Source organism: Balaenoptera musculus, chromosome 3, assembly GCF_009873245.2.
Source record: "Balaenoptera musculus isolate JJ_BM4_2016_0621 chromosome 3, mBalMus1.pri.v3, whole genome shotgun sequence".
NCBI lineage: Eukaryota > Metazoa > Chordata > Mammalia > Artiodactyla > Balaenopteridae > Balaenoptera > Balaenoptera musculus.
In genome coordinates this window covers 147,333,264-147,356,286 of record NC_045787.1, presented here as the reverse complement: position 1 = coordinate 147,356,286, position 23,023 = coordinate 147,333,264, and the positions used below count along the sequence as shown (strand labels likewise).

The 23,023-nt window shown below is 38.8% G+C and overlaps 1 protein-coding gene across 3 annotated transcripts in view; it reads right to left on the bottom strand.

Moving 5' to 3' along the window:
• CPEB4 (cytoplasmic polyadenylation element binding protein 4) overlaps window positions 1–19,948 on the bottom strand; it is a 63,791-nt gene extending 43,843 nt beyond the window's left edge. For 2 of the 3 annotated variants that reach the window (XM_036847101.1, XM_036847103.1), the window contains exons 1-2: window positions 17,439–19,948; window positions 664–745 (exon numbers count right to left, since the gene is read on the bottom strand). In XM_036847101.1, coding sequence (XP_036702996.1) covers window positions 664–745; window positions 17,439–18,563 — 1,207 coding nt within the window. In that variant the 5' untranslated portion in view covers window positions 18,564–19,948. The remainder of the gene's footprint in view (window positions 1–663; window positions 746–17,438) is intronic. The other variant, XM_036847102.1, reaches the window with a different exon arrangement.
• Between the last annotated feature and the right edge of the window lie 3,075 nt (window positions 19,949–23,023).

The following is a 23,023-nucleotide window of genomic DNA, read 5'->3' as shown; positions in this document are numbered from 1 at the left end:
CCTGGGATGGGGCCCAGGCACCTGTATTTTTAAAGCTTCCCATTATTAAGTCCCTTATCATAAGAGTGGTTCTAAGTCCCCTATTAAAGATGAAGAAATTGAGGCCTAGTCAAACTGCAATATCTTATTCAGGGTAAAAGAATTGAGACCAGAATCCAAGTGGGAATAGCACTATTTTTTTTTAACATAATACAGAAAAAGTATTTCAAGAACTACAAAGCTTCATTTTAACTTTGAAACTGTTGGCCATTTTAAAAAACATGAAACTAGGCCAAAAAATCTATCAACATTTGAATTCTTCCCAGTGTACAGGCACTGTCATTGGTGAACAGACATGAAGGTTCTGCGGTACTTAGCAGGTTTTGCCTGAGAGATAAAAAAAAATTAGGAGTATGGTTCCTATCTTTCCAGTTAACTGCCCTCCCTTAGCAATTGGTAACTCTTGTAGGTAGTTCCCTTAATTGGTATTGTGAAGGCCTTACAGTGGATGCACATAAAATATGTCTGTTTTTGAACAAAAAGAGGTACATGTATAAAATTGATGGAACTGACTGGATATAAAATATGAATCTATAATATTTGCCATATTGCTCATCACGTCACATAGATAATACACATTTTAAACTATTTACTAAAATCAAATAGTTACATTTGGAAAATTACCTTTAATCGAATCATTTTCAGCTCTCATTATGTCAATGAGTGAACTCTCCAGTGAGTGCATGTCAAAAGTCCTGGGGCGATCCTGTAAACACAAACAGCCACAAACCACTTTTAAAACAGCATTTAATTATAAAAGAGGATAATAAGCTGTATTTGATGGGACACATCAAAAAGTGGCAATTTTCCTCCCTCTCTGCATAAGGCACATTATTACTACATTTTATTTTTAACACTTACAAAACACCAAAACCACAAAAGTTAGGTACCCAGGGCTCAGCAAAGATTGATTTGATTTCTAATAATAATTTCAATAAAAGCATAACTTTCATGAACAAAGCAAAAACAAACTAATTTTCATATGGTTAAGAATATTAAATAAATGTAAAAATAGAATTCATAATCTTTCTCTGTCACTTAAGATTGCAGTCATGTGGCAAAGCTTCCCAAACTTGTTCCAGCAGTAATCTACTAAGGTGGCATCTACATGTGCTATTCAGACTAGCTATATTTACTTATAAGCCAAGATCTGAAAATAGTCATCAAATGTCTGTAAGACCACTAAGTGGCAAAGTATTCTTGATTTTTCTGCCATTAAAGGAAAGACAGGGTGTGGAGAACACTGCTGGTCTAAACCCCTGCTTAACGAAATGCACTTCATGAGTGGGTGAGGAATCTGAAAATATAAAACCACCCCAACTGCTGGGGCATTCTTCAGGATAAAAAGTACTAGAGATAACTAAAATTAAAGTTTAGCTTGATAATGAAAAGTAGATGAAAAAGTTTTCAAATTAAATACTGAAGGGGAAGAAGTAATACATGTTTCTGACCCACCTTAAGAATAAACAAACACATAACACATATAAAGACCACAGCAAGGGTATTAAAGAAAAGGGGGCTTCCAAAGCCCTCTTTATTATATTTTCTCTCTCATTACTTTTTAACTCAAAGCTTTGGCTTTGTAAAAGGATTCACCTCATTTTACCCCTTATTTTTTTTTTCCACACTTGTTGGGATCTCATTTTTCCACCTTCCAGCTTCTCTAGCACTTTAAGGTTGATAGGGCATGTCCTCTATCTTTCGATCATCCTGACATTTCTCCTTTGTCCTTCCATAACACTACTCACCCTGTACTATTATTATCCTTCCATGAAATAGGGACCACTCCTCCTGACCCCACCCACCACACAGATATCCAGTAATATTCACTGAATTGTTTTAGGATACAAACTTTTTTTTACTTCTGCAACCTGAGGGGTCCAAGGGCAGTTACACTGGGATACAATCCACATTTAAAGTAGAGAGTATTAGAGGTTTTTTTCCCCGGGGTGGTGGGGGATGAAGACGGGAGGGGAGTAGATGCCTTAACATGCTCTTCGGCTCCAAACTGGTATGGCTCTTCCAGAATATCTTTCCCACTTTTCCTCCTGATCCTTTCCTCATTGTCCTCATCTTCTCCATACGGTCCATAGAGAGGCAGGAGGACAGGTGGCCAGAATGAGAATTTCTAAGGTTAGTGTTCACAAAAAGGAAAAACTCTTCTGTTTTTATCCTTCCTCATCTCAAGCCCTGAATTAAATCAAAACTTTATTGCACATTCTTTCGGAAGCCACGTGGATTTGAGGCATAACCAGAGAAACAAGTTAAGACAAAATTCCGCTATCTCATTCTGCAGTAGCTGGATTTGTCCTCCCTCCAACAATCTATGCACCACACTCAAAATCAGGCCAGCCACTATCTCTTCTCCACAACAAAACCAGTCTTGGAGACACTAATGCTCAGTGTCTGTTCCCTTGCCTATGTTCTCTGTCAGTTTCCCAAGGGTAGGAAGTATGTCTTACATCAAAAGTTCCCAATGTTCATAACTCCCAAAGGGTGATGGTGTGCCAAGATATCATCTCCTCAACCCACAGGACTGCCCAGAGGGCCTGATGTGGCAGGAACTCCCTGGCAGATGATTTCTATTTCTATATTATCATTTTCTATGCGTGCCATGATGTGAAACAGGTTGAGAAGCCTTGTTCCACATATCTGTTATCACTGTGCCTCACACAGGGCCTGGCAGCTGAGAAAGCCTGCATATGTTTCCTCAGTTGAGGAATGAATGAATTCCTTCAAGTAATTTATTTTAAATATTGAAAATATTTCTTTTCTCCTATTTCCTTATCTTGAGGTTTGTTTTTATACATCCCCTTTCCGGCTATAGAGTTGTAGGGGGTTTTTTGGGTCAAAATAACTGTAATGGTGGTGGGGAGAGATGGAAGAGGAGACCTCAGCCTTTTTTTTTTTTTTTTAATGCAACTAAAGTAGTAAGCAACCTGTGAACTTCCAGAACTTGCATTTTGCCAATCACTGAATGACAAGAGCACCCAAGAGAATCAGTCGATAAAGAATATTATACAGTGTTTTTGTTTTTTTTATGACAGCTGTTTCCAGTAAGAAGCCTCCTTTTCACCTATAATTTAGCAAAGCCACTTCATACCGCCCCCCCAGCCTATTGCCTAGAATATAAAGATTTTTGCTAAAATAACCACTGACTTCTAATTGGTATAGTACATTAAAACTAAAATCCTAAATGAATATTTAAATTTTCAGTAATGCTTTGTGGGATTAAAAAGCAAACAAACAAAAAACCCTCTATCCTTTTTACACTTATACTAGCTTTCCTTTCATTTGTCACGATTTAATACAAGGATGATAAATAAATACCAATATACAAACTCTGATCAACTGGTACTGACTCTCAGATGCAACGTGTTGAGAAGAATTTTCAGGCTCTGAATGGAATTAGAAGAAAACAGTGTCTCAACAGACATTTGTAAGTGCAAGATACAGACCCAATGGCACAAGCACCACATTTTTGCCAACCCTGGTCTAATATGTACTCCTCCACACGATCCAACCTTATTCGCAATTACAATTATTATAAACTACTTTACATTTGTATAACACTTTGTTTCTTATGATGCTATGGTAATTCAGAGTTCCAAGCCACATATTTTGTCAAGTAAACATTCTGTTCTCAGAGAGGGTCCAAAGTTTATTATTCTTGATTACTCCCTCACTGACTTTTTTCTGTCTATTTTAAGTATCTAATTTTACAAAAAGGACCAAAATATAAATGTCTGTGTCATTAAGAAGTAGGTGGAGGGGTACAGACACAAATAAACCCAAGGAATAAGAACAGCACAAACAATGTTGGTTTTCCTGCCCAAGAACCAAAGTGTCAAGTCAAGAGTGCTTTGATTTCTATATTTCATTCTTCGATTTTTCCTTTTTGGCTTGCTAATTGGGCCAAATATCATAACCACTTACCTATTTTCTAGAATCCATTTCCCAGAAAGTAAACTAACTATAAAATAGAAACCTTGTTAAGTGACAGCTCTTCTTGATTGAACTTGAGCTGATGATCAAAATATGAACATCAGCCTAAATCAGTGGAACCGAGCATTAGGCACTAGGAAGCCTGGAGTGTCATGTGAGCTTGACATTTTCATCCTCTAGACCCTTTTCCTGATCCGAAAAAGGAAAGAGTTTGATTAGATCTCTAATATTCCTTTCCCAGAAACAAAATACACTTGTATTCTAGCTTTCCGATATCCTAAGATAGTCTGTGCTCTTTCAAGATTTGCAGTTTAAATTATGATGAGTATGGAAGGAATCAAAGATGTGAACAAGAATGACTGATCAAAGTTTATGACTTCTTGCCCACAAAAAGGTGGGGGGTCAATGACTGATTAATAAGAAAATGAACTCTTATAGAGTCTTAAAAGGACAGTCACTGCGTTTTCATTATGCTAAACATAATGCAAAATAACAAGCATCTTCCAAAAAACTTACTTAAAACAATTTGTTGAAGGGGGATGTCCTGATTTCCAATAAAAGTTCAAAGACTCTATTATAAAACAAAAAAACACTCCATCTGCTTCAACCCACTGCTGCCAGTTTCTCTTGGAAGACTACAGAGATAAAAAGCAGAAAAGCAGAGCTACCCTTTATTGAGCATCTACTGAGTACCTGACATTATTCTAGGTACTGTTTAAATACTGTCTTAATTAATGTTCAAACCTCCTTTTAAGTTAGATTGTATTATTCTCATTTTAATGACAAAAACTAAGACTAGAGAAAATCCACAGTTTACTGCACAGACAGGTTACTGCCTAGTTCAGCAGCTTAGTCAGGATGCAAGCCCAAGTTTCACTCCAAAGCAAATGGGCTGCCTTGGGTAAAGTAATGGTCATGGCAGTCAAAAGACCACACTAATTAAGATATATATTAGAATAAATGAGATACTCTGCCATAAGGGTCCTAGAGGCAGGAATGTGCTGGCTAGTACCTGGCAAACAGTAGGCGCTCAAATATAACTCAATAAATGAAAGGAAGAACAAAATGTATGTATAAGAGTAATATAGGATAATATCGGAGATACTAAAAACATAAGAAGAGATAAAGAAGCCTTATCTTCCTTCTTCCTGTTGAGATGACAGATAGATGCGGTCCACAAATTAAAGACCTAACACAAATGCATCTCTAGGTTAACTACGGCCAACCACAGGAGCAGAAGTGGTAGTAATAGCAATAATAATAGTACCAGCAGCTAACGTTTAACAAGCTCTAATGCTTTACATGCATGATCTCATTTATTCCTCACAAAAATCCTATACAATTAAGTGTTAAGTTATTATTCCATTTCACAGATGAAAAAAGTGAACCTTAGCATGATTAAGTAACTTTACCAACGTCAGGTAATGGAGAAGGCAGAATTTGAACCCAGGCCTTCTGACTCTAGAACATGTGAGCTTAATAATCATGAATGAAAATAAAAGACCACCAATTATTTTCAAGGCTCAGCAAAGCAAACTTGATTACAATGTGCAGACCTCTTTTTATTTTGTAAAAATTAATTGTATTTAATATATTGAGTTGTAACTTGTTGGTTTCAGTTTCTATCATCTCTACTTCACAGGACAATTTCTAAAGGAAAAACCACACAAGCCGCTATGAAAATCAAAGTTGATAAAAATAACCTTCTGACAAAACAAATTAGTATTTCAAAGAGCAGGACCTGTCCTTTTAATATACACCTGAATAATCCTGACTGCCACAGCAAAATAGGAAGACCTACATCAGCAAAGAACTGATGACACGTCTTTTTATAACATCCCAGAGTAGCCACAAGAAGCACGTGAACCTGTTGGTCTATTACAATCAGGATGAACAACCAGATTGCAATTATGCCACAAACCAAAATTATCATTTTGTAGCTTTTTAAAAAAAATCCAGATGGATAATGTAAGCCAGTGTTTCTCATACTTAAGAGTATATCAGTATCATCTGGAGGTCCTGTCAAAACATAGACTACTGGGTCAACCTGCCAAGTTTCTCATTCAGTAGGTTTGGGTGGGGTCCAAGAATTCACATTTCTAACAAGTTTCCAAGTGAAGACAGGGACCACACTTTGAGAACCACTGAGTTAAGCAATTCCATTCCACAGGTTAACTTCATTAGATACTTGGGGGTGTGAGTTGTAGCTTACATCCTGTTGACAGCTGTGATGCAGTCCAGCTTAAACATTCTACATCAACCATTTTAAGGTTTCCTTATGAAGAGAAGGGCTTTGCTCTCAAAACCCAAATCAAAGCCCTCTCTTCCAAGCTCTAAGATGCATAAATTGGAAAAAAGATTACAGTTCAGTTCAATTTCAACAGAACCACCACCTTGACCACTCCATTAATTGTTCCTGTCTTCTTATACTTGAGTTAGTATGTTTTAGCATTACTAGACCTGGTCTAAGACACAAAATGTACTAAATTGAACATGCCCACATTATTAAGAACCAAAGCCAAAATTCAGCTACTCCCTTTACTCATTGTCTTCCTATAAAGACATACATTACTGTGAGCATCACTTCTCAGACTGCTAGGTACCTGTATCAGCTTATGGAAGTTTCTCTTTCCGGCATAAACTTTCCCTGGTGAAGAAGGGAAAGGAAAATATTTTGGTTTGAAAGGCAAAGTCTATGCCAGTGTATCAGCTGCCAAAATAAACAGGAAGTTTGAGATGCCAGCAGAGCCCATAATTAATCAAAGGTAACTCTGGGAGTTTTAATCCAAAATTTGCCAAAATGTAAATATTTTTCTTGGATTAAGTATTTAAGGCCACAGATATCAAAAGCTGGCAATATAGTCAGCTTTCAAGATTCCACTACCAGATGACCCTTCCATCCCTGTGCAGGCACAAGTCCCTTTTTCCCCATATCCCCCTAGCACGCTGACAGCCCACATGATACTGACAAGTTCTGTTACAGCTACCCACCCCCTCCGCCACTGGACTGCGAGCTCCACTCATCTCCACAGCCACAGACTGTAGCAACTGTGCAGCGTACACTAAGTCCCTCATCATCGTTACCATCATCATTAAAGTGGCTAACATGTCCCTCCTGGCTCTGTGTTGTGTCTCAGATGAATGATGTATGATTTATGTACCTTAGTTCCTCACAACCATCGTGTAAAGTGGATACAATTATCACCCCCATTTTAGGCAAATGAGTTCTGAGAAGTTAACTACTTGCTCTCAAAGTCACCAAGTAAGTGGTGGAGTCTGACTTCAGAGCAGAAGCTCAGAAAAGTGGTCCATTTAAATGAGCTTTGTCATGACCTAGAAATTCCAATCTATCAACACTTGCAAGGTATGAAATCCTTCACTGTATACAGGGTCTGAATGCAGAGAACAAGTGTCAGAGGTTAAAGTGAAAGAGGTAATTACCTGAAGTGGGAGAAACCACATTTAATAGCATCTCATATTTCTTAGCAGGATCCCTCTTCAGTCAGTGCTTTCTCATTATGACTGCTTTATAATGAGGCAAAGAGTCTTCCAGATCTTGGGCTACCAAGTGCTTCCTAATAGAATAATAAACTATAACAAAATGAATCAATGTCTTTGGGGTATTACCCTGACTAGATCAATAGCCCCATTTTCTTCCACATGAACTGATGAATCTGATCTCTCCAGAAAGCCTTCGAGAAAATTTTCTTTTACCCCACCTTCACTAAATAAACCACATTCATGTTCACCATTAGCAATCCTTAAAGTGGTAAATATTTTTTGTCACCACTTGACTGTATTAAAAACACAACTTGGCATTCTGGACTTGATTAGTCAGTTCCTAAATCAATAGACCCCTTCCTCTTGTTAACTATGTGTTCATTTTCACCTTGCCTGGCAGAGGGAAATAATTAAAATCTAGTCCAAGACCTGCATTTAAATCACCACTTAGGAGACAACTGATCTTGACACTGCATTGTCTCTGAACCTTGATGTCATCATGGAAATAAGGATCGCACCTCCCTTATAAAACTGGGGTGAGGAGAAATGAGACAAGGTACGCACCACGCCCGCCAGTTAGGAGATCCTCTCAAGAAACATTCCCTCTGCCCTTTCTCTCTCTGGTGAAATGGCAAAAGAGCCCAAAACTAACATATTAAATTAGGTATTGTTTGTATCTGAATAATTCAGCTGTTCTGTGCTATTTCCTGTAGCTCATTGTCATAGAGAAACAAAAAAGGGGAAAAAAAAGATATTTCCTACCTAATAAGCGATTCGGGGCAAGAGGTCATCAGTTCAGGAAAGTGGGAAGAGCTACTAAAACTAGGCCCTGAGGAATGACGTCATTTGGACCCTCCGGCCACTCCTCTATCTTTGGCTGCTGACTGGCAGTCAGCAGTCCTCTGCTATACGTCTGCTGGGCCTGATCAGGGTCCGGAGCCAGCAGAGAGAACGGTCACCCAAATACACAATCTTTATTCTTAAACTGAGGCTTGTATCTTGTAACCCATAACATCCATAATGTCTCTTCTCTTTCATGAGCCTTGACAGCAACATCAAAAGGCAGCCTTGTGCCCAGTGTCAGCCTCTGGGCCCTCACAGCTCCCCCCCGCCACATCCTTAGCTCTCCAGAGTCTCCAGTGCAGAAGGCACTTCTCAACATGCAGGTACAGAGCAAGAGGTCACTGGACTGTACAGTTCACGAGGAGCAGCATGTCTGCCTTGGTCATGTACTCCTAGCACACGGTCCATTGAAAGCATCAAACATTTGTGGGTTGAAAAAGAGCAAGAGATGAAAAAAAGTGTGATGCAGCCCAAAGGCCTGCAAAAGACCCCAAACCTTTAAATTCCCCTTCGGAAAAACAAAAACACATTAACAAACAAAAATACAACCAAAACGCTCTCAGTCCTGTCCTGTTCTCTCTCCTTTTGGAGATCCTTCCCCCAAGTCCACAGAAGCCTGAACCCAGGAGAAGGCTGAAATGAAGAGAGGAAAACTGAACAATCTCCTCCCAAATTTGTGGTCATCAGCTGATGTTTTGGTGTCTCGTTGGATCTCTTTTTTTTTTTTTTTTTTTGACGGCCATGTGACCACCAGCACCCTTCTTGACCTAGAAGGGAGATGCGGCCAATAGTGGTTTCTTTAGAGATTAGCACCAGGTTGAGTGGTGAAACAGGCTGAGCAGGTACAACAGAAATGTGGGCCTTGCTTCAATTTCTCACTATCTTTCTTTAAAAAACAACTAGAATATATTTTTGTATGTTTTTAAGGGGGAAAAAAGACTATCTTTTAGAGACACATACTAAACCATTTACAGATGAAATGATACAATACCTGGGAAATGCTTCAAAATAACATGAAAGCAGGAAGAGACAGTTAGGAAGACAGATGAAAGAGGACTGTCCAGAAGCAGGTCATTGTTAGAAGCCAGGTGACGTGTATGTACATGGGAGTTTGCTATACACTACTCTATTATTGAATATGTTTAAATTTTTCCATAATAAGAAATGAAAAAGACCTGGGGGGAAAAACTTTATCCAAAGAGGAAACAAACAAACAAACAAAAAAACCAGTTGGTCACTAAATTTTCCAGCAATGTTCAAGAAAATGGGAGCATCATCTAGGCTGATTCCCACTATTAAGTACACTGAGCTTATTAAACAAAATTATAGTTGAGCTTATAAAATTCCTCTTTAGAGTTAAACTCAAATTACCATACACCAGTTACACAATGGTTTGTACCTTTTAAGAATCTGTGCTATTTGCAAAATTTTGAATTAATATTTCTATTTGATGACTTTCTTATACCAACAGAATCTTTTGGAAGCCAAATATTAGGCATATTTCATTTTACTTCAAAAACACTGGACAAAAGAAATGTGAAAATGAAGGATTAGGAAAGTTGAGGAGCTTGCCTTAGGTCACACAGCTAGTAAGTGGCAGAGCCATCGCTGAAACTCAGATCAACTCAGATCTGACTTCCATATGATAATTAGGAGGTTTTTCTGAGTAGCAACTGTTCTTACATTGTTTGGTTCTTTTTAAGGTTCTTACAGACAGTAAGGCTACAGCAGTTATTTTACTGACTAGCGCCAGATACATTCCTCAAAAACACCTGGGAAAACTATTATTAAAAGTATGTTGCATAACATTTAAATATAAATATGGCTTTAAAATGTATAATACTGAGGAATTAACTATAACTTATTTTAGAGCTAAAAGAAAGCAATGACTGGGATATATCTGGTAAATATGCAGCAAATAGAAATTGCCCAATTTAAATACTCTATAATATGAGAAGTACTTCTTTAGCTTAAGGCTTTAAACTTTAAAAATTCAGTTTGCAAACATGAGGGAGGACCTGTAAGTGACTGATGGAGTTTTTTTCCTTGACATGTAATGAGACCTAAATTCTGCGACCCACAGGCTAAAGTTTGCCTTTTGTAGTACCATTTTGTCACAGAACTTAAAAAAGCACATGTTGTGTACAGGTGTATATTTATAAATGTGACCATTAATAAAATATTTGGAACTGTCATTTACACACTGTTTCTGTTATACCTAAAGTTGAACCTGTTAGTTTGCCTTGAGGTTTAAACAGCTCATGGATTAAAATGAAATATAACTATTGGGCTAGTTGCTAATTTGTTTACAATGATAAAAAATGCATGTTCAGTATCATTCAAAGATTAGCACAGGTCAGAAATACATTATGAATCAAATCAAAACAATTTTTATGAGATATCTACCTATGCCTAGTCCATAACATAGCAGGTGCTCAATAAATACATGCTAAATAACTTAATTAAAATATAAAAAACAGAACTTAATTCCAGGATAAAAGCTAAAATATATTCAATTCAAATCTATGGTACCTTTTCCTGTCTTTTAACCAACAAAATCATAAATTCTTCATTAAAGTACAGTCTCCTAAGTGTCCATCGACAGATGAATGGATAAAGAAGATGTGGCACATATATACAATGGAATATTACTCAGCCATAAAAAGAAATGAAATTGAGTTATTTGTAGTGAGGTGGATGGACCTAGAGTCTGTCATACAGAGTGAAGTTAGTCAGAAAGAGAAAAACAAATACCGTATGCTAACACATATATATGGAATCTAAAAAAAAAAACAAAAAAAAATGGTTCTGAAGAACCTAGGGGCAGGACAGGAATAAAGACGCAGACGTAGAGAATGGACTTGAGGACACAAGGAGGGGGAAGGGTAAGCTGGGACGAAGTGAGAGAGTGGCATGGACATATATACACTACCAAATATAAAACAGATACTAGAGGGAAGCAGCCGCATAGAACAGGGAGATCAGCTTGGTGCTCTGTGACCACCTAGAGGGGTGGGATAGGGAGGGTGGGAGGGAGACGCAAGAGAGAGGAGATATGGGGATATATGTGTATGTATAGCTGATTCACTTTGTTATAAAGCAGAAACTAACACACCATTGTAAAGCAATTATACTCCAATAAAGATGTTAAAAAAAAAAGTACAGTCTCCTTTAATGTATACAAAAACAATCAAATGTTCTAAATTTCTTAAAAATAGGCAAAATCTTTCAAACTACTGAAAGATGCAGGCTGCCAATGCTAATAAAAGTTTAGGTATATAAACAATTATAAAACTTCTCTTCAAGAAAACTGATAATTCTGCTAAATGTTTTATCTGTCCTGGGTTGCATCTAGCTTATTTAAAAGTAGTACTCTGAGAAGTGGAGCATATATGATAAGATAAGCAAAACTAAGGACTGCTCAAAATCTTTCATAGATACCCAAGCTTTTTGTAGTTATTTTAATTTCCTGATTTTACTCAATATTAGAGATTTTTAATTTTATTTTAAATTAAACAAAAAAATGTAAGCTACCTAATACGGCCACATACTTAAAGTACCTTACAATAACCCTTCACTGCTAAGTCTGTGTTCTCAAATTTAAGTGACTTGCTCAAGGTCACACAGCTAACTAGAGTTCAGATCAAACTTAAGTCTGTTTGGATCCAGGGCCTGTGCTTCAGTCTACTATATTTTTGGCCTCACACAATAATAGCCTTTCTCAGTAATTATCCAAGTGTCAGCTTCAGAAACTGATTAAAAACAGGATCTATAGATCCTTTATCTTTCTATTGAGAATTTTCTGAAAACCTGAAAGTGTAACTCCTTCTGTTTCATATTATACAATATGATGAGAATCTACGCTAACTTTGAAGTAAAAAATTCTATACTGCTATAAATTTATCATGGTAAAAATATACTTTAATTTCCGCAAGAACAATTTTCTTCGAACAATTAAATACAAAATGACTTTTGTCAGGAAAAATTAAAATGAATGCTCATGTTACAAGCTCCCTGCCTTAAAGAGAAATGCATTATATACATTATCTCATCTGTGATGGGACCAAAAACTGAGGTAAAATATAGTGCTGAAAAAATGTGATAATGGAACCTCAAGCTTATTTTCCTTAATAGAAAGAGCAAGAAAGTCGTAAGGAAAATAGATTTAGACTGTAAAATTCAAAATAGGCATATGTTAACTTTAAGACTACTTTTCCATTTCTTTCTCGTGAACACCAACAAAAATTATTCTCAAAAGCATAAACTCATGAACTAAACAGCATCTTTCTAGTTGCAACTAGCAACAAGCGCATTCACTAGGCTTGCAATAACCAGGTTTTTCCTGAAAGATGTTGGAACAGTGTGTTGATCATATTCCATGGCTTCCCTGAAGACACATCAAAAAATAATCAAAAAACTACCCTGCCCAAGTTTCAATTCCATCAGAAAAGCAATTAAACCTAGTTAAAGGGCTTTCTACAAAAAGGTGTAAAATGGTATCTGGTAGCCTTTTCCCAAACTTTTCCAATATTTCAATTCTGCTGGAGCCAGAACCATCCAATCCATACTTTACAGTTAAAAAAAATTAGTTTCCCATCTTCTAACATAGATTAATACGAAGTCAAAGAAAATGTTTCCTATATCCCTCTTGGGACTATATGAAAAAAACAAAAAATGTAATAACGTTGCACTTTAGATAATTTTAATATTGATAATTCACCATGACTTTCAGACCTGAAGCGATGCAGTAACTTTCTGTTTTCAGATATAAGATGCCATATATAATTTTGAGGATCAATAAACTGAAAACACAAGGAGAGTTATTAAAGTAACAAATTATTTGCCTGGTTAAGACAACTTAGCAAATCCATGGTGACCAAGTAAGAGCAAATGGGCTCCAAATCCTAAAATGTCTCCCTATCAATCAAGTTTTAGGATCATCTTTGTAACAGATTTTGTCTCCCCCCTTTCCTTTTCCTTTTCTTTTTTTTTTTTTTTCCTTTTTGGTCTACTTCTTGGTTCTTAGCTAATGGAGATGGGGGCGTAACTGAGCTGAATATAAGAGAGTACTAGGATATATAGCATACAATTCTCCTTTACATTCCTGTAAGGACAGAAGATCTAGGCACCCCTCCAAAGAACTGCTATATTCAAATTAATTATTGGCAGGTGCCCCAATATATTATTTGGTTTGGACATCAGGATTCCAGGATGTGTTTGGCAGGATGGGTAGGATTTTTCTCCCCTTAATGTAAGGGTCAAATCATGCCTTTAGTCACATAAACGTGGCCCTTGTTTCTTCATTTTGAAATTAAGACAATAAAACTAAGCCTCATAGGGTTGAGAAATCCTATACACGAAGTGAGATAACATATGTGAAAGCACCTAGCTCACTACCTAGTATATAGTACGTACTAAAATCAAACAAAAAAATATTGATTTGAATATTATTTGTTTAATATTTTAAAGTTGATAAATATATTCTATTAGTTTCCACTTTTAAAACTTTATAATCAGCTTTTGGTCATCAGGTATCAATGATTCACTGTAAAAACTTTTCTCTCATCTTACATGCTTCCAGAAGGCATTTACCTCCCCCCATCTGTAACATGTCTATGTGAAAAGACACTGTAGTATAATGGTTAAAAGCCAAATCTCATGTGTGAATAGTAATAATAACAATAATAATAATAATTTCTACTTCATAGGATTGTTGAATGAATTAAATGAGTTAATACATGTAAAACACTTAGACTATCATAGGCATGTTAGCTATTATTAAATACATATTAGTTTAGTTGTATCTGAAAACTGGATTTCAGGCATGTTATCTGCATTCACATAATGAAAACTTCAAGCTAAGCAAAAATAACTTAAAAACAAATTTTAATACAAAGAAAATCCCAAAATATAATGCCTGTCATATCAGTTATTTAGAGGATTATTCACATATTTGGAATCTTTGCTCCTGCTCCATAAACATGGATAAAAGAGAAGGTTAAGATTGGCCCCCAAAATTAATTTAAAATGTCATCATGAATTTTAATTCACTGTATGTACCCAAACCTGTATTAAACAAATGTAAAAACCATTCTGATTCATTTCAAATTAAAATAAACACTGCCCAGTATTAGTTACATTTCAGGTAAATTATTTCCTTTTAATATAATAATTCCATGCTAAACTTTGATTTAATACCAATATTATAATATAGCCATGTAAATTCTATCCTGTAATTTCTGTGGTAAATTTTAAGATCCCTCTATAACAACTAAGGAATTCTTTCTAAAAGCAAGGGAAATTGAATTACTAATCTATAAAATGTCTTTCCTAAAATTAATAGTGTTTAAGGTAATAAATTTAAATAAGATAGCAGTGTTTAGAAAAAAGTATGGACTGTGATTGCAGCAGTTTAAATTTCACAGTAGCTTACTTTAGAATCATAAGGAATTTAGGAATCACCTAGGTCACCACCACCCCCAATTTTATGAAGAAACTGAGGTCCCCAAATGCTATGACACTGATAGAGCCAAGCCCACAACCTAGGTGTCTGGGCTCCCAGTCAAATAAATGTTTCTTCAAATCTTTTCATATCAGATTTAACCAAGTAATTCATATCAACTCAAAACAGTATTTTTGCCAAAAAATTATTCAAAAGAATAAGTCTCTAAAACACACACACACACACACACACACACACAGAGAACTGCATTCATTTAAGTAAGCACCACGGTACTCAGTTTACTAACTTATATTTTCAAAACCCTATTAGGAATTTCTTGTCATAAAGATTATTTTCAAATCACTTATTTTTATTGTGACTTTCAACTCAACCCAATGCTTGCTCTCAGCTCCCTACCTCCCAACCTCTCTTTTTCTCTCTCTTCACTCTCTCACACACAGAAATATACACACTCTCCTAAAAATGGTGGGGATGGTGAACAGAAATCAACAACTTAGTTTCTAATCCTACCAAATTTGAGCCAGGTATATTGACTCATCCATTTTCCATCCTCAGCGTTAATAGACAACAATTCTAAGGGAAGAGTTAGTTTCTAACAGTATCTTTTAGTATCAACCTTAGTCTACTATTATTTCATACACCAGCTTATTCTCTAAGAAACCATCTGGTTAAAAAAATTTCACATGTTAAACACATCCCATTAGCTCCATAAAAATATTAATAATGTGCATATACATATAGTTTATTCATTTTCTGAAATTTTTATTTTTCCCAAAGCAAACCTTTATCAAAAGTCAGTAAACTGAGAATGGAAAACAAACTATGAGGTCACATAAATTCATTCTGTCACTTTATAAGTAGCAAAATAAAAAAGAAAAGTATTTTTAATTTTGAGCCAATCTTAACCCAGTTAAAATATTGAGAATGCCGTCTTAGATTTTTTCAATTAGGAATATATAAATAATTCATAAAAGTTACCTTTGCATTAAATTTCCCTTAAATTTATGTTCAAAGGAATATCAAAACCAACTTTTTAAAAATAGACTTCATGGGATTGCCAATGTCTTCAACAGCCTTTCACCTGACCACTAAAGCATGATAACTGCTCTCTTCAGTTTGAGTAGAAACCCTTTCTAAAAACAAAAGCCAACAGCTTTTTTTATACCTGGGCAAAAAAGTTATTTAAAAAAATTTTTTTAAACTAGATTTCACCAAATATTTTAAGATACATCCTAATCATTATACCTGAATCCTTAGAGAAGGGATATTTAATTCCTTGGAATGACACAGGGTTCTCTTAGCAAACTTCCCCTCCCTCTGAGCAAATTATTAATTAAAACAGATAATTCTACTTATGTTGACATCATATATGGAGACATTGCACTTATTTTGAAATCTGTTTGAGCCTTTGCCGAAAGATCTCTAAAATAACCCTCTAGATATAGCACATGTGTATGTGTACACATGTATGTAGCATTTTTTAATCCTTGCTTTTTAACCTAGAGTTTGTACTCTTACCAGCTGTGTGCTCTTGGGCAAGTTATTGTATCTTGCTGATACTCAATTTTCTCATCTCTAAAATGGGGATAATAATAGAACTTATCTTGTGGGGTTTGTTCTAAGGACTGACTCAATGTTAGCTTATAACCCATATAAATTTCCTAAACACATATAAATGATCATACCCCCAAAGTATACAAATTTAGTGGGGCATCTGATGTTCAATTAACTATGAAATTCCCTTTATCCTACGTCTATCAACTAGACTGGCTGCTCATTAATTAAAAAACATGAAACAATGTGACTCTTGCAGAATAAGGATACACTGGTGGCAAGAAAGACAAGTGATCTTTCCCTGGATCTATTTTTAGGAATGGTTTAATTATCTACACCCCCAGTGTTAACACTGGAAAATAAACAAATGGGTGAAAGGCATCATAAAAGAGTCACTCTGAGATCAACAGTTTCATAGTATTCAAAAATAATTGGGGATGAAGAAAATATTTAGATCATTTCTCTAGCAGTCCTTACTGACACAAGGCAGGCCAGAATTTGCAAAAAGGTTTAACAGGAATTGCCGAATTGATGAATTCAAACTGTTCAGGCCGCAGGGTTCAGAGAGGTTTCAGGTTTAAAATATAACCAGTGAGAAAACTATAATTCAATAGCTGGTTTTCAGTGAATCACTACCTTACAGTGGAGAAAAATTAATTTGCGAGGTTATATAGTTATGCAAACGGGTAGAAAATGCTCATCAGTTTCCACAATGAAATATATTTATATCTACATTATTTATTCTCACTTAAATAAGTAGGGAAAAACCAACCACGATTCTCTTGGCAGGCTGGAAAGGTATTATGGTTAATAATCATGACATCACTAGCTACCTGGTATTCATAATTATGCTAATTTATACGATTATCTAAGGGAAGATAACAATTAGAAATTTACCAAAAAAAAAAAAAAAAAAAAAAAGCTGAATATTTTGTTCCAAATTATACTCCTCTCCTGCCAAAATAATGTCTGGTAATTTTCTAAGAAGAGCTCTGATATGAATACAGACAATTCAAACTCTCTTCGTTACATAGATATTACACCCTGCTGTTTCCTTATTTCATCTTAATCTATTAATGGAACATAATCTTACCGGAAAAGGAAAAATGTTGTCAGCCCTGTTCAAGCTATCTTCCATCCAGGATTTAGGAGCAAAGGCAGAGCTGGGGCGAGCGTACTTCTGGAGCTGAATATGATTGCTTGCAAAATTTTTCTTCAAAGGCGAGATGGAGTTCAGGGGCGTTATTCCTCCATTCAGCCCTCTGCGGTGATCTCGGCCTTGGGAACCTCCCCAGCCACCATATCCACCACCTCCTGGGCTCCAGGAAGAAGACGGTGTAGGAGAGGGACTCTGGTAGCTGCTCCATGGAGAGGGGGGCTTGTTAAGATTATTCGCCAAATGAGGCAGCTGGTTAAAAGCAGCATTTCTATGTGTGAAAGGTGGGGGATGGGGACTGGCAGGAGACCTCCTTTGCTGCTGATGCTGGCTGTGATGATGCTGGAAATGAGGGTGATGAGGGTGGTGCTGTGAGAGAGGCCCGATCTGAGGGGAGAAACTGCCTCCAAAGCCAGGGCTGACATGATGGGGAAAATTTTGAAACAACAGAGCACCGTTATTAGCCGAAGCAGCCGGGACCCCTCCCTGGTGAAAGAAACTTGCATCTTCATTGATGATTGTAGAGGAAGAAGGCGCTATCGCTGCTGACCAGTTACTGAAACCAGTAAGAGACGATGCGCTAGATGTCAAGGGTTGGGCTGAAGTACCTAGCCCCGTGGCTTCTTGATAATCAAACCCTGTCAACACTGGTGACTCGATTCTTATTTTCTCCTTCCCGTTGCCATTTTCTGAAGAATTGTCCCCTTGATTTTCTTCAGATTTTGCCTTCTCAGTTTCAGGCAGTATTCCAGCTTCCTGACCTGGACTGGGGGAGAGCTGCTGCTTTTCTAAAGGGTCTTGCTGTTCCTGTTGCTGACTTTTTGCCTTTTCTGATCCCAAGATCTCATCCTGAATGTTATGGGTAGCCGGGGCAGGAAAGAGCCAAGCTGACCCGGCACTGCTGCCATTGGCAGCTGTGTTATTATTTATAAAAGCAGCGGGGCTCGGGGTGGCATTTTGGTGATGGTGTGGAGGCTGCAGATGTGGATGGAATCTGACTGGAAAAGCAGATTTATTCCCAGTATTGCTTTGCACTAGCACTCCAAACCCGTAATCCCCCATTTATTATTTTTAGGCCCAGAATCTTATGATAAAAAAAAAAACAACAACCTGATGTCTCACGCCTTTGTATCCTCTACCCCAAATTTAAGTTGTTTGTTTGAAATGTCTTATTTTTAGCTAGCTCAAAGATCGCAGCTTATCACCCTAAACAGTTCAGATTTGGAATTCTGGTCTCTGAAAGAAAAAAGAAAAAAACTAAAAAAAAAAAAAAAATGTCTTAAAACATTGACATGAATCCAACTTATTCTAGGAGGGAATAAAAACGAAGAGGGTAAAAATCAAGTCTTTGGTTAGTAAAATAGGCGCTTTCTTTTTCCAAAGGAAAACGTACATGAATGACAAAAACACAGCTTCTCAAGCATCTATGGATGTAGAAGAATAAGCATTGCGCGAAGTAAAAATATATATATATATAATTTAACAATCACATATGGTCTTCTTCAGCAGTTTAGATTCACTCACATAAAAATTAGAATAGGGCTAAGGGGAGAATACGTTCTTTTCTTGGCAGCTTGGTTAAAAAAATTCAGGAATAATTTAAGAACATTATATATTATATATTTATATATATAGATTATATTAGGTTATTTGGGGTGGGAGGCGAATTCCTGGTTGCGGGAGAGGAAATCAGCATGGACTAATGGAAAGATGATTGCAGGGAAGTTTCTGCTGTTCCTGGTCCTGTTTCTGATCTTTCACGGGGTGCAGTTTTGGCCTCTGGGGCTGTTCCTGAAGCTCTGGGTGCAGATCTTGCTGCGGTCGCTGTTCCTGGGGCTCCCCCCGGCCTCCTCTCCCCCATGAAATGGGTTGGAAACACCCGTTTCTCCCTCTTGGGGGTGTCGCGATCAGGACGGATTAGCGAGACTCGACGAGGACAAGCTGGCGGCCCCGGGGTGCGGGGACCAAGGGGGCGACCTGGAAGGTCCTGCGGTTTCGGCCTCTACCCCTCTCTGCGGCTCCGGGGTTTTTTTCCCTCATGGGACCCAGGGGCGGTTTGTTCAGTTCTCTCAGTTCGATTCTCCGCAGGGGGGAAAAAAGAGGAAAAATAGGAAAACCCCACCAGCGTAGTTACTCTAAAAGAGAAGGGCCTTCCCCCCTTTGCTCGCTCTCTCTCTTTTTTCCCCCAGATTTTTTTAAAAACTGTAATTTAGAAGGCTTTTGTTTCTCCTCACGGTTGCTGGGCCGTCGTCGCCGCCGCCGTCGCTTTACCCCGGTCCCGCAGTCCCCGCTGTCGTAGTTGCGGACTCCGCCTGGCTCTTCTTCTCTCCTCCTTCCTCCTCTGCTGTCGCCGCTGCCGCCGCCGCCGCCGCCGCTGCCACCGCCTCCCGGTGCCCGGGTTCAGCAGCCGCGGCTGAGTCCTTCTCCTCAGGACCGAGCCGAGTGAAATGACAACCAGCTGGAAAGACCGAGAGACACTTCCGGTTCGAAGAGGGAGGGGTGGGTTAGGGCAGACACCCCGCCCACCTGCCGAAAGGCCAATCAGATGCCAGAATTCAGATGAGGCCACGCCCCTCGGCTCAGGCGCCCTCCCAGGAAGGTCGAAAAGTTATCTCGAGAGACGCCCCTTCCGTCTGCGCCTCGCCCAGTGAGGCCTGGCGCCTGGAACCCGCTCCCCCGACCCAGAGTGAGCGCAACTGGTCGCCATCTTTAGTGTGGGCAAAGGACTCCTGCGCTGTTTATCTCACCTAACCACGCTCTGCAGGAGGAGTATAGCGGGACGCGTGGAAGAGAACGGATTCCTCTAGTACTGCGGTAAAGAGTCCAGGTGTGGGAGATCGGTGGGGCAACCCCTGAAACCGCTGATGAACGGGAGGACTGCCCATAGTAAACGTGGTTCCCCAGGCATCACGTGCTTTGACCGGAGCTCCTCCCCAGAGGGATCTGGAAGAGGAGGCGGGTTTTCCCGGCAGCTGTGCGGTGCCTGGATTTGCGTATGTCCTTGTCCTGAATGTAGACCTCACGCGGGACTCTGCCTTCACCTTCCACTCCTCCACCCCCACTCCTCCTGCTTGGTTTAGGCTCTCATCTGGTGCAGTCTCCGGCACAAAGATACAGCTGCTGTAAACGTCCGTGGTTGAGCCCTCATCCCCATCCGGCTCTAGTGCACCCTTCCCGCTTACTAGAGGAACATTTCCAAAACGAAAAGCTTGTCAGGGTCCTCACCTGCTCAGATCTCTCTGCGATTGCCCACTACCTCCTTGAAAAAGACCAAACTTTTTAGTCTGGTGTTCAAGGCTTTTCCACTCTGGGGGCAGTATATCTTAACACCTCGTCTCCCTCCAACCGCCACACACCGAGGTGCTCCAAATATAATCTCAGCGCCTTTTTACCTTCCCTTTCCTCTCTTCTCCACCTGGTAAACTCCTATTTAGTTTTAGGAATCGGTTCAAAAGCTACCAACTCTGTCTTCCGAGTTCCCTCTTGCGAACATCCATGGCCCAGTGTACGTCTCATGCTTCTTTATCACCCTCTATTGTAATGGTTGCTTATGTCTCCTGGACCTGTTGTCAACTGTGGGCTCTTTGAGGAGAGAACCTTGTAGATAGGAGTCATCAGTGAATGAATGCTGAAGAAATGAGTGAGCAAACCAACTACAATGAAATCTTTCCTGAACGACAGTCCCTTTTCCAAATCTGCATAATTTCATTCCTTATGCCATTTGGTTTGGGACCCACATCTCTCAAACTTTAATCATTTAGGTTATTCATTTGCTGCTCAAGGGCTCCATGTCTTGTTCATATTTGTACATTCTCACCACTATGACCACCATCAGGACCTAGATTAATGCCTTGCTCTCAGCATTCGCTCTAAAGATGTTGAATAAGTGAGTGTTTTCCTTTAGTAGAAAATGAGAAATGAAAAGAAATCAGAGGAGAGCCACAAGTGACTATGGCAAGAGTAGGGAATAAAAAAGGGAGAGATCAAAGGCTTTTAAGAAGAATCTCATGAAAAAAGGTGGCTTCCATTTCATTTCCCTAGCCTTTCCTCAATGCCCCAACTTCTGCTGCCTGAGTTTATCAATCCTCCCATACTTCCATGTAGAACACCTGTTTGGGACCTTAATCGATGATTTTTTTGTCTTTCGTTGTGTCATGAACATGAGTCTTGTCTCTGTAACTCTACTTTGAGTTCCTTAAGTGTTAGGGATTGGGTCTGATTCTGCTGTTTATTCCCCACAACTGGACATACCTTGAGACTTAGCTGGTTCAGTTAGGTGTCACTTCCTCCAAAATGATTTCCCTGACTGCTCCTTTTTGTAGCATCTTATAGATTCCTCTCATTTACTCACTGCTGGTTGTCAGTGAGTTAGTTTTTTTGCAAGCAGAGCTTGTGTCTGATTTATCTGTGTGTCCCCAGTGGCCATCAGAGGGTCTGGCAGAGAGCAGACTCAGGACATGTTTACTGAATAAATGAATGAATGAATCTTCAATGCACAGTAGATGGTTGAGAGTCTTTTGGGGCTGCCAATTCTTAGTGACTAAAATGGCTGCCGTATTTGAAGGAAAGAGGGCTATCTTTAGAACCAAACAGGTAATTTGAATCCCAGATCTGCTACTTCCTAGTTGTAGAGCTCTGGGCATCACCTCTACAAGCCCCTGGTTCCTCATAGATAAAATGTGAATGATATTCCTCCCTGGCTAGGAGGTGGTAAATTACATGAGATACAAGTGAAGTGCTGGGCTCATAAGAGGTTTTCAAAAATGTCAGTTCCTTATTAATATATGAAGCGCAGAGAAGCACTTCTCAAGTGTCTTTTGCCTAGAAGCTGCATGCATGAGTGAATCCAGGAACCTATGTTGGTTTGTAGAGGGAGGAGACACACCAGAGCCATAGTCAGGGTGCTGCTAGGTCAGCCTGATCTTTTAAGGCTAAATCAAGCATGGGCAGTAGGTTTGGGCTGGGCTGAAGCTAAAATGATCTCTGCAGACGTCAGGTTCCTGGCTAGGGATTAGGAGCATGGGAGAAGGAAGCAGGAAGCAATTCTCTTGAGTCAGTTGCCTACTCAGAAACCCAGGATACCCAGCTTAGGGCTGCCCTCCTTGAAAACATTCTGGCCTCAGAAACTGTCCCAGGTAACCATGACAACAATTCAGCAGCTCTATTTAGGATTTCCAAAGAGATCAACAGTTGCAGATGAGTGCTGGCTTGAACACTTTGCTGGCAGAAGAGAGCGCCTCCCATGAAACATGCTCACTGGGAAGCTTTCAGGTTGCAGAGAAAGCAAGCTCTCCCTGAATGTTAAGGTGCTACCAGATTTTTTTTTAATTAAAAAGATTTTTTTAAAAACCCTCCCTCCCTGTCCATTAAGGGCTGACACACCTTCAGAAAAGTTGTAGGCTAGTGAATGGACCCTGCTGGCTACAGCCCAGCCCCCTCTGGGGTTTGAGGTCAACCACACCCCAAAGTCAGAGCCTCCCAGGAAGCAGGGCCCTAATATTTCCTTCATCAGCCTCTCTTAA